Consider the following 11930-nt stretch of genomic DNA (forward strand, 5'->3'; position numbering starts at 1 on the left):
ATTTTGCATTACTGAACAAATTATATTCAACCGTGTTAAATGGACCGTGTTCATGTAATCAGTTTATCAGTCGGTCTGTGTTTGTTTTTGGGTAATTGACATACATTTGGCTCCTTTTCTTGACTTTACTTAACTTTTAGTTATTTAAATGAACACTTAAATTTTTTTTCCGTCATCTTTACCCACATATTTCTTTTAGTTTAATTCTTAACCCAACTTTCCCCGTGAATTGTAGATGCCAATAATTTTTTCTTACATTAATATATTTTTAAAAGAATTTCATTAAAAAACAAACATTTTGTTCTCTTAATTTATGTATACCACCGCGATTGTTGTTTTCTTAGCTTAAAAAACTTAATATATTAGGTGATTATCCGTGTTTGTAATTGTGTTCTCGTTGCATCACACTAAATATTTAATAACATCAAAACAAGATAATATATAGTAACCTTGTCAACTATAATAAACAATCAAAGATTTCCGAAAGTCACCAACACAAAATTATTTATTATGATCATGATATCTAACTTGTGGTATAGTAACAGGAAGGTTTGAGTTCTCTAATGAAGATTCAAATTTGATTCTCACTGGTGACACTTTGGATGGATATTGACAAATAAAATATTTGAGTTAGACCTTGTGCAAAGTTTATCAGTTCGAATTCCGATCCCACTCGGGTTTTAGTCTTACTGTGCGTTACAACATAGAGTTATGCTCTTGTGGTGGCACAACGAATGTTAAGTGGCAGCAGCGATATGGTTTTCCGGAAAAACGCCCAAGTCAAACTCTAAAAGCCAACGTGAGCCCGATCAGGGCAAAACACGGTGATGGCCTGGGGTGGCTCCGACCCCCCCTATTTTCGCGCAGTAGTGTAAATTTAGCTGTTTCCGCCCGAAATTTTATATAAGTAGTATACATTACCCGTTTTCGGCCATAAATTTGAGCCCAGCCCCCCTCGTTTACCATTTTTTAAATACATTTTGAGTCGACCCCCCGACGTTCTTGTCCAAACTTCACTGCTGAGACCGATTAAGAGAGCATAGTCTGCCAAAGTGAGACAACGGGACGCTCAAATTCTAAACGCAAGAAAGTCGTCATTCAGAAAGAAGAAAAAAAAAGATATGTCAGCATAAAAAAAAAAGATATGTCAACATAAAATAAACAATTAAAGATTTCCAAAACACCAACACAAAATTATGATTTATTAACTTCTTGATCTCATCTAGCTACCAGTCTACTACCATTTGAAAGCATTCATTACTACTCAAAACACATTGAATCACTCATTCATTCACAACAACTACACTTGATCTAACATCTGGGTTTCATTCAAGACTCAACCAAACCTCAATCCCTTGAAAACCCACTTCAGTTCTAGCTTCAATTTCACAAATCCATTTCTGGGTATTGCAAAAAATCAAATCTTGGATCAACCCAAATGCTCAATCGAACCAATTGGAGTCCAATTTTGCATCTCAAACCTTCAATTTCCAAATGGGTATTTCGTAAAAGATATATTTTTAGGGTTTATTGTTCATTCATCACACTAGCTGTAATTGTAGCTTGTGGGTTTATTATTATTATAAAGATTCAAGAAAATATGACCCATGATTTTAAAGATTATAATAAAGAGAATAATAATAATAAAGATTCAAACTTTTGTGATCTTTATGATGGATCTTGGGTTCTTGATGATAGTTATCCTTTATACAATGCATCCCAATGCCCATTTGCTGAAACTAGTTTTAATTGTTTAGGTAATGGTAGGAAAGATAATATGTATGTTAAGTGGCGGTGGAACCCGAAAAGTTGCGAGATTGTTCGGTTTGATGTTGGGGTGGTTTTAGAAAAGCTTCATGGGAAGCGGGTTGTGTTTGTCGGTGATTCGTTGAGTAGGACGCAATGGGAGTCGATGATATGTTTGCTTATGACCGGTGTGGATGATAAGACGAGTGTTTATGAAGTTAATGGGAGTAAGATTAGTAAAAAGATTAGGTATTTGGGTGTGAGGTTTAGTTTGCATAATTTTACGGTTGAGTTTTATCGGTCGGTGTTTTTGGTGGGAATTGGGTCGGTTCCGAGACATGCGCCGAAGAGGGTTCGGTCGACGATTAAGCTTGATGAGTTGGATGGTGTTAGTTCGAAATGGGTTGATTCGGATATTCTTGTGTTTAATACGGGTCATTGGTGGAATCGCGCAAAGCTTTTTGAAATGTAAGTTTTTTTTTGGGGGGGTGGGGGGGGGGGGGGGTTAATAAATTAATATTATGTTTTTTTGTGAATGTTATAATGAAATGTATTTGGATAGGGGTTTTTATTTTAAGGTTAATGGAAGGTTAAAACTTGGAATGTCGACAATGGCGGCTTATACGACAGCGTTAAACACTTGGGCTTCTTGGGTTGAAAATATGGTTGATACGGATAGGACCCGTGTGTTTTTCAGGACTTTTGAGGGCAGTCATTGGAGGTACATTCTGACTTTCATGGTCAAACTGATTACTTTTGGAAATCAAAATTCATATGCTTTTGTTGCTTAATATATATTTTGAAACCATTCGGCTCCTAGTACTTTTTTGGGGCATGTGGTTATCATACTATTGTTTTGGATGTTTTAGAAGTCGTGTCAAATGCCAATGTTGAAGTTGAGTTCATTTTGTTTGACCTGTAAAGTCAAAGTATATTCTTATGAGTAAATTTAATGGCTCAATTTTAGACAGAGTGGTACATTTTGACTGTTATGGTCAAACATGTCTTGGTTCTTAGAAGAAAAATGTACATTTTGACTTTCATGGTCAAATTGATTACTTTTTTTAAATCAAAATTCATATGCTTTTGTTGCTTAAAGGTATATTTTTAAAATATTCAGCTCATAGTACCTTTTATGGAGCAAAATATTGTTTTAGAAAGAGTAAACTGCGATTTTCACCCCCTTGGTTTGTCGAAATATGCTGTTTTAGTCCAATAGTTTCAAATTTGCGATTTTTCGTCCCTGTGGTTTCATTTCACTTGAAATTAAACCAGACCCCACTAACCCCGTTAAGTCTGGTCGTTAAACCCATCTGCATGCACCTCACGTGACAGGCAGTTTTGTCAATTTTTCTCCCCAAATAAACCCCAGCCTTAATTTGCAACCTCTCTCACGTGAGGGGCTGGGGTTTATTTGGGGAGAAAAGGACAAAAATGCCCCTCACATGTGGTGCACGCTGGTGAGCTTAACGACCAGACTTAACGGTTTGTGGGGTCTGGTTTAATTGCAAGTGAAATGAAACCATAGTGACGAAAATCGCAAATTTGAAACTATTGGACTAAAACTGCAGTTTTTGACAAACCACGGGGACGAAAACCGCAGTTTACTCTTTTAGAAATCGTGTGAATGTTGAAGTCGAATTCGTTTGTTTGACCTGGAAAGTCAAAGTATTTATTTTTGGCTTAATTTCATATTTGCTATATTATTTACAATAAGTAAATTCAATGCCTTAGCTCTTAACATAAACATTTTGACTTTTAAGGTCAAACATGTTACTTTTCGAATGCAAAATTTATATATATGTCCATAAAAAACCGTAAACGAAAGCCTTCTTTTTTATATTTTATTGACTTGTCTATATCTCTTACTTTATATTTTTGAATGCAAAATTTGTATATATATTTTATTGAATGTTACTAATAACACTTTTATTTTACGTGTGCCAGCGGCCCAAAAGGTCACGCATGCAACGTTACTGAAAACCCCTTGGTTCAAAGCAAGAGCGAATATAACGAATACAGAAGTCAATTTTCGGATATTATAAAAGAAGTGGTGAAGAACATGTCGGTTCCCGCAACAGCAGTGCACGTGACCCCTATGGGATCGTATCGTAGTGATGCGCATGTTGGCACATATAGTGATAATCCAACGGTTCCCGATTGTAGTCATTGGTGCTTACCTGGAGTCCCTGATGCATGGAATGAAATCTTGTTTTCATATTTATGAAATGATAAGTTGATTTTGTGCCAATATCAAAATTTAAATTAGATTTGATCTCTTAAAATTTTTGTATTTTATATAGAAGTTTGATGTAACATTCAACATTTTGTTGTATCATTTTTACATTAGAGCATGACAAATTTTTACTGTCAATGTTGAGATTTGTATAGTTATTTGATGAGTTTGGTTAAATTTGTATGTTTTTTGACATGGGTTTGATGCGACATACAGTATTTTAGGGCCGTTCAAACCGCGCGTCGCTCGAACTCGCTGGCTCGGAAACTGCTCGGAAAATGCTCGCTCGTTTTTTTTGCTTGATTGTAAACGAGCCGCTCTGCTCTGTTCGGTTTGTAAACGAGCCAAGCAACGAGCAAAGGTCTGCTCGGTTTGGTTCGGCTCGAATATTTTTAATTTATTTTATATATAATATATATGAACAAATATACAAATATATAGACAACACACACACAATTTAAGTATACAATTTTTTAAACCCTTTTAATTTTTTACTATTCCGTCAATTTTATAGTTTTATTAGTTTGATTCAAGTTTTTAGAATACTAAAAGTTTGTTTAAATGTTCATTATATCTCACTTAAAATGTTTTCTCCTAAAATATACAAACTATTATACGTTTGTCTGAAAAGTAATAATTTGTTTACAAAATAAAGCATTTACAACGTTCAAACTTGTTTGTTATTGAAGAATTTAAAGGTGAAAAATAAATAAATAATGTTCGAAATTGCTCGATGTTCGATTGAAAAATGCTCGGTTCGATTTTGGCTCGTTTCGTTTTTCGCTCGGTTCGAATTTTTGTCGTTCGGTTCGGTTATGTTGTAAACGAGCCAAGCAACGAGCAAGCCTTTGCTCGGTTCGGTTCGGCTCGTGAACAGCCCTATTTCACACAAATTTCTCTTTAAAAGGCATATGACAAACTCTCATTCCATTTTTCGTTCTTACATAAATCGAAAAAACACGTAAAGAAAACAAGAAATTCAAATGTTGTCACGTTCGATCTAAACCCATAAACATTATTAATCCTCAATAGACGGACGGGTGTTGTTAGGGAGTCTTGAACCACGAACAAGCGAACTAAACAAATGTAGAGCACGCGATGGCTGAGCATATGGCACCATATGCGCAGCACCTCTGACCGTTGCAAAAGTCAACAGGTTCCCGTATTCGGTCATCCAACCTCCAACCTACACCAGAAAAATGCACATTTTGACTTTTGTATATAAAAAGTCAACACTATGAATACAATTAACAAATGCTAAAGAATAAAGATACTGATTATAATCTTTCAATATTAAAAAGAAATCACTTATTTGACCATGAAAGTCAAACTAGTCAAAAAACTAGGAGATAAAAGTTTATAGTTAAAAGAGTGAACTGCAGTTTTCGTTCTTGTGGTTTGTCCAAATCTGCGGTTTTAGTTCAATAGTTCAAACTTTCGATTTATGTCCCTGTGGTTTCATTTCACTTGCAATTAAACCAGACCCCACTAATCCCGTTAAGTCTGGTCGTTATACCCATCAGCGTGTCCCTCACATGAGGGGCAGTTTTGTCCTTTTTTTCCCCATATGCACCCCAGCCGGCCAGCCCCTCACGTGAGGGGGCTTGCGAATTACGGTTGGGGTTCATTTGGGGAGAAAAAGGACAAAACAGCCCCTCACGTGAGGGGCACGTTGATGGGTTTAACAACCAGACTTAACGGGGTTAGTGGGGTCCGGTTTAGTTGCAAGTGAAATGAAACCACACGGACAGAAATTGAAAATTTGAAACTATTGGACTAAAACTGCAGATCTGGACAAACCACAAGAACGAAAACCGTAGTTTGCTCTAGTTAAAAAGTTGCTTGTTTGACCATGAAAGTCAAACTTTACTGTAAACACTGAAGTACCTAGTCCATCATTTTGACTTTTTTGGTCAAATCAGACAAAAGTTAAGGTGTAAAATTGATATGAATCTTGATAAATTGGAGTAAAAAAATGAAGTTATGTTAAATAATATAAAATAAACTACTCACAGTGAAGTTTTTAAACTTAAACACAAAACTAATAATCTTATATTCAAATTCTAAAAATGAATTGTTTGACCATGCAAGTCAAACTAAATATGAATAGCTTAAGAATGTACCTGGCCCTGATGAAACCAAGCTCCGTATGGAACCGTAACCTTAAACTTCAAATCGTGAGCTAGTTCACGCACAAGTGTTCTTGATCCAAGCAACGGGACTACAGAATCTTGATCACCATTATAAATTATACAAATTTTTAAAATAGTTAAATCTAAGTATTTTTTTATATATACAAGTGTTTACATAAATAATCCGAAAACTTACCTGAAAATCCAAACTGGAATTTTGTTTTTGATGATTCGTTTAAGTAACGGAAGAATGTTGATGTTCCCATCATTGTCATTATAATTCAAATGTCTGTTATAACAATAATATACTATGAAATAGGTAAACAAGATATTTTAAACATTTTATAACGTAAAGAGTAAAATGCGGTTTTCGAACCTGTGGTTTGTCTAAATCGGCGGTTTTAGTTCAGCAGTTTCAACTCTGTGATTTTCGTCCCTGTGGTTTCATTTCACTTGCAATTAAACCTGACACCACTAACCTCGTTAAGTCTGATCGTTAAACTCATCATCGTGCCACTTACGTGAAGGGCAATTTTGTCCTTTTTTCCTCAAACACACCTCAACTCTTCACGCGAGTGGGCTCGCGAATTAGGACTGGGTTTATTTGAGGAGAAAAAAACAAAACCGCCGCACACGTGTGGGCACGCTGTCGGGTTTAACTGCTAGACTTAACGGGGTTAGTGGTGTTGGTTTAATTGCAAGTGAAATGAAACCACATGGACGAAAATTGCAGATTTAAAACTATTGGACTAAAACAGCAGATTTTGACAAACCATAGGGACGAAAACCGCAGTTTAACTTTTAACTTAATAAATGAAAATATAATATTGCACATTAAAACTTATCAATCCCAACGTACTATTTTCCAACCCAACTCAGTATCACGGTATTAATTAGACATTGGTTCTCAACTACTCAAAGACACCCAAATCAAGAAAACCAAAATAATAATAATAATAATAATAATAATAATAATAATAATAATTCTTTTCAGTTTTCTAAACAATCTTTTTATAGTTTATAAATTTTTGAAAAATGATAGATAAAATGTAATACTTTGAGATTGAACATAAAATTGACTTTAAACATTTTAATCATAAAATAAGTAGAAAATATGGAAAAGTACTTTTTTATGTTTCTAAACATTATTAACTTTTGACCCAACAACCAAAAAGAGAAAAAGGTAAGAAGAGCATGCCTCTTCTTAAAGTACAACTTGTTCTTCTTAAAGTGGGAAGATACATAATGTAGATATTGTTCTCAAACAAGATATTATCATAAAAAGACATTTTCATTAATTCCAATATTAATACAAGAAAATGATGTTACATAAAAAAGCTATTTTTTTTCCTTCAAAGTAGTTTTGAATAAGACTTCCCCAAACTAATAAATCCCAATATTTATATCATAATATATTGCATTAAATCCATATTGCATTAAATCTTAATATATTATATCATAATATATTGCATTAAATCTTAATAGGGGTGTGAATAAAAAAATCAAACCTAAACAAAACCGACGATTTGGTATTATGTTTTTGTAAAAATTAAACTTACGTTTCGGTTTTGATTTTGCATGTAATAAAAACCGTACCTGATTTCTTGATTTTTCCTTATTTATTAATATAGTAATTTAAAAATCAACAAAAACTTTATGAATAATAAATACATAACTCACATAATTTAAATATAAATTAACAAAATGATTTAGGCATATATTATTTTTTTTCAACCTAAATCTTTCAAGCTCGAATGACAAAGCCGAACCCAAACAGAATTCGGTTTCTGGTTCAGGTTCAGCCCAAAACCGACCCAAACCAAACCGTGCACACACTTAAATACTTATACATATCTTACCTCCATTGAGCCAAAGAGAAAGAGGCTTCTTATCAGCATTACTATCAGCCTCAACAAAATAATAAAACAAACTCCTTCCATTCTTCAAATCCACATCAACATAACCAGCATATTGTTTAAACTTAACAACTGGTTGTCCAGGCAATCTCACCACCAGGTCCTCTGCCGGAAAGCCATGCACCACCACAACCACCACCACCATAGCTGCCACAAACAACCCTCTAGCCATTGTGCAAGTTAAAGTTGGAATAACAAGAATGTGACTATATTTATAACAAAAAAAAGTATATGGAATGATTATAAAGTGTGAGGCTTTTTGTTAATAAAATGTGTGATGAGGGACATGTGAGTTTTGAATAGGAGATAGGGAGGAGTTAACAATGTGTAGTCTCATGATTATTAGGCTTTTGCAGCTTTTTTTTTATTTGTTTGTTTTAGAGAGAGAGATAAGGAGCAAATATAGATATAAATATAAATATAAATAATTAATATTTAGTCAAAAGAGCAAAATTGACGGATAAAGATTCCATTTTTTTCCAAATGATAAATGTTTACTATATATAATTTGTTTGAACAGTTTTCGGTTGTATATGTAACGGGTTTACGTTGGGTTGTTACAAGATACGAGTCATGTGATGTCATACAAGGTAGAAGATAGAGTAAAACATATTGTTAAAAAAACTTATACCGATGATTACAAAATGTTATTTTTGTGTTAGTCTAACATGTTATATGGGTTATATGAATAGACATGTCATAAGTTATGTGATCATTTTTTCATGTGATATAGGTTGTATGATGTGCTAGTAGTGTATAGATAGTGTGTTAGTGGTGTTTATAAGTGTTATATGTTTTTAACTTACTACGCCATTTTTATATTATAATTTATAGAATTTAAAATACATCTATTTTGTGTTAGAGCATCTCCAATGTTTTAGTATAGATAATAATTATTAAAGACCATCAGAGGGGAGAGGAAAGATCCTTCCCTAAGGCCTAAGGGTGTCGTCCGGGAGGTTTTGTGTGTGTGTGAGAGAGAGAGAAAGAGAGAAGCGTGGGGATTGCCCGCAAAAATAATTTATAAAAAAAGATGGCCTTTTATAAGATACTAGTTCGGTTAAAGTTTTATGTTATCATTATATTATATGAAAATAAAAGTACATTTAAATTTGAATTAATTAGCATTTATTAATAAAAATATGTGTATCTTCTACATTCACTTTTTTGCATGATTGTAGGCGTGGTTGAATAGTTGATGACTTGATGAATAACAACATTATGTTGATGACTTTATGAATAACAATACTTCACTAATTTTATTTAAATAAATTTCTAAGATGATCAATATATATTTGACTTACGCGAACCCATGTGGTCACGAGTTGTGACAAAAATAGGAGCCTAACAAAAACAAAATATACTTTTGACGTGACACAAAACCAAAGTCATAGATATTTGCAAATTCTCAATACCTAGGTTCAAAATAGTGAAATACCCATCTAGATTCCAATAATATCCATTGGTTGCATTGTGGGGCTCAATTATCTTTACTCACTTTTCTCTGCTTGATAAACATCTAATATCTTTTTCTCAAATTATAAAAATAATCCTCCTAGTAACACTTTATCTTAATCTTTAATTTATTAATTTATATTCCACAAATCATATATATATTTTTAATAATTTTTAACGGGTTTGTGAAAGTTTAACGTAGTAGAAGAATATTCTTGTAATAAGATAATATGATGTGATGGTTTGTAGAGATTTCTTACGTGTGTCAAAAATTGTTCATCTTGATAAAAAATAATGAACATACTATTATTTTTTAAATTAAACTAAACATCTTTAATTCTATGTTATTTAAAAAAATACATAGTTTTGTGTGTGATGCATGTACAAATTCATATTTTATAAGTATATAAATTCTGATATATTTATTAAAGGGTATATTTAGGTATCTAATGATAATATTTTGACTTAAAATCGGCTCAAACTTGTGTAGTATTTTAAACGAGTCAAAACTTGACTCGAGCTTAACTATGCAGTGTAATATTTAAAAGTCCAAAAGACGGAAAACTTAAACATACATAAGGCTCGACGAGCCTAAACGAGCTTCCCATATAAGGCTTGAGCTAGACTCAATAACTAAACAAGTTTTATTTGATGCTCGTGCTCGGCTCAAGCTCGAAAAAGCTTGGGTCGTTTTGAGTTTTGTATCGATCTTATCTCAAATAGCTCACAAGCGGTTTGGCTCGTTTGTATTTGCTCAACTTTAGTATTATCTTTTTAGTTATTATGTAATTTTTTAGTTACTAAAGAAAACCATTTATCGGAGTAACATTTATTTTATTACCTCTAATTCTCTAAAAGTAGAGAAGCCCATAAACATTAGTGGAATGGATTAATCATTAAGCTGTAGAGTTGGGCTTGAGTTCAAACACCTTGGGCCTGATGTATCTCTGCTTAGTAAATCACAAAAATAAGTTAAATAGGGTTACGAAATCTAAAAAGATTAAAATATTAAATCAATTGTTTCGATTACGATTGAGTTAACCTCAATGGCAGAGGCTGTTAATGAAGATGTTGTTGAGCAAATATTAGTAGCATTAGATGCAAACGACCTCATTCGTTACAGGAGCGTGTGTAAGTCATGGTACTCATTAATCACAAGTCCTCGTTTCATTAAGCGTCATCTTAACCATAGTTATAATAAAGATTACTCCAACAAAAAACTTGGCCATAGAAGAGTTAGTTTATCACCGTATTCCATTTTAGCTAATCTTCTTGGTTCTTTCAATGGCTTGGTTTGCATGGAATATTTTAGGGCTAAGCTTATAGTAGGCAATCCGTTAGCTAGAGAAGTAAGACAATTGACACATCCTTCTTATAATACCGCTAGTTAACCGTTATGTTGGGGTTTTGGTTATGATTCGTCTAGAGATGATTACAAGGTCATTGTAGGGGCTTGGAAAGATGAGAATCGACAATGGCCTTGTTTTTGGTTATTGAGTTTGAAATCAAATACATGGAGAGGTGTTGGCGAAGAGAAATATAGATTCACTCATAATAAGGTCGGCGTCTTATGCAATGGTGCACTTTACTGGATTGTATGGGCTCAAAATAATTATCGAATAATTCTATCTTTTGATTTATCTAAAGATGAATTTAAAGAAATTCACATACCTTATTATGCATATTCTAGAAGTATTAAACTGGGGAGTATAAATGAATGTTTGTGCGTATATGGAGGTTCTTTTGACGATGGTCTATGGTTATGGTTAATAAAAAAGTACAATGTAAAAAACTCATGGGAACTAATAGAAATGTTGCCTAATGATGAAATTTACTATGATATTGTACACACGTTGAGATTGGGATCAGGCAAGGATAATGGTGCATTATGGGTTTCCCAGGCTTCAAAACATCTCTGGTCGAAACATATTAGTAAACATGTATTTGTACAGAGCCTTGTCTCTCCCCATCATAAGGCACGACAACTACGAAGGTTGGTTTGTATATATCTTTGTTTCTTTGTTCACATGATATGGTATAGCTTAGTGTATAATTTACTTATCTTCTTGGTATATCTCACAACTCCTAGACCGGATGCCTTAGTTTAGTGTTGTTACCTTACTTATTGCTAACCTTTATCCCATACATGTCCCAATAAACGTCGGATATTATATATACACGTTACGTTAGTTTGTTAAAAAAAAATTCTTACTATATTTTTTATAATCGTTATCGTTAATAAATAATATTATATATATATATATATATATATATATATATATCTTCTTATAATTTTATGTATATGTTTCATAACATATAAAATCCAAATGATATAATTAAATACATATCTCAAAAGAAAATTAAGTTCTTCATATAATAAATATACTAAAACGAAGCATTTATAGACAACTGGTAAGGGAAAATAAAAATTATAAATTATAAATT

General features: G+C 33.0%; 2 protein-coding genes across 3 annotated transcripts; one reads left to right on the plus strand and one right to left on the minus strand.

The window, feature by feature from the left end:
* The first annotated feature begins 1259 nt into the window (after positions 1-1259).
* On the plus strand, positions 1260-4071 carry LOC143616375 (protein trichome berefringence-like 7). Of its 2 annotated transcripts, XM_077089217.1 has the most exons (4): positions 1260-1498; positions 1758-2214; positions 2309-2467; positions 3694-4069. In XM_077089217.1, exons 1-4 carry the CDS (start codon positions 1495-1497, stop codon positions 3971-3973), a joined length of 900 nt encoding a protein of 299 aa, XP_076945332.1. In that variant the 5' UTR covers positions 1260-1494; the 3' UTR covers positions 3974-4069. The 2 variants fall into 2 exon arrangements, with proteins under 2 accessions (XP_076945332.1, XP_076945331.1); XM_077089216.1 differs by having other exon boundaries at positions 1260-2214; positions 3694-4071.
* Positions 4072-4946: 875 nt separating this feature from the next.
* LOC143616369 (serine carboxypeptidase-like 42) lies at positions 4947-8544 on the minus strand. The gene is made up of 4 exons (XM_077089213.1): positions 7965-8544; positions 6311-6434; positions 6106-6223; positions 4947-5168 (listed from the first exon to the last, which is right to left on the minus strand). The coding sequence occupies exons 1-4, from the start codon at positions 8200-8202 to the stop codon at positions 5001-5003; spliced, it is 648 nt and encodes a 215-aa protein (XP_076945328.1). The 5' UTR covers positions 8203-8544; the 3' UTR covers positions 4947-5000.
* Between the last annotated feature and the right edge of the window lie 3386 nt (positions 8545-11930).

This window comes from Bidens hawaiensis, unplaced genomic scaffold, assembly GCF_021521415.1.
Source record: "Bidens hawaiensis isolate Kalapana, Puna unplaced genomic scaffold, B.hawaiensis_p1.1 tig00046912_1, whole genome shotgun sequence".
Classification (NCBI taxonomy): Eukaryota; Viridiplantae; Streptophyta; class Magnoliopsida; order Asterales; family Asteraceae; genus Bidens; species Bidens hawaiensis.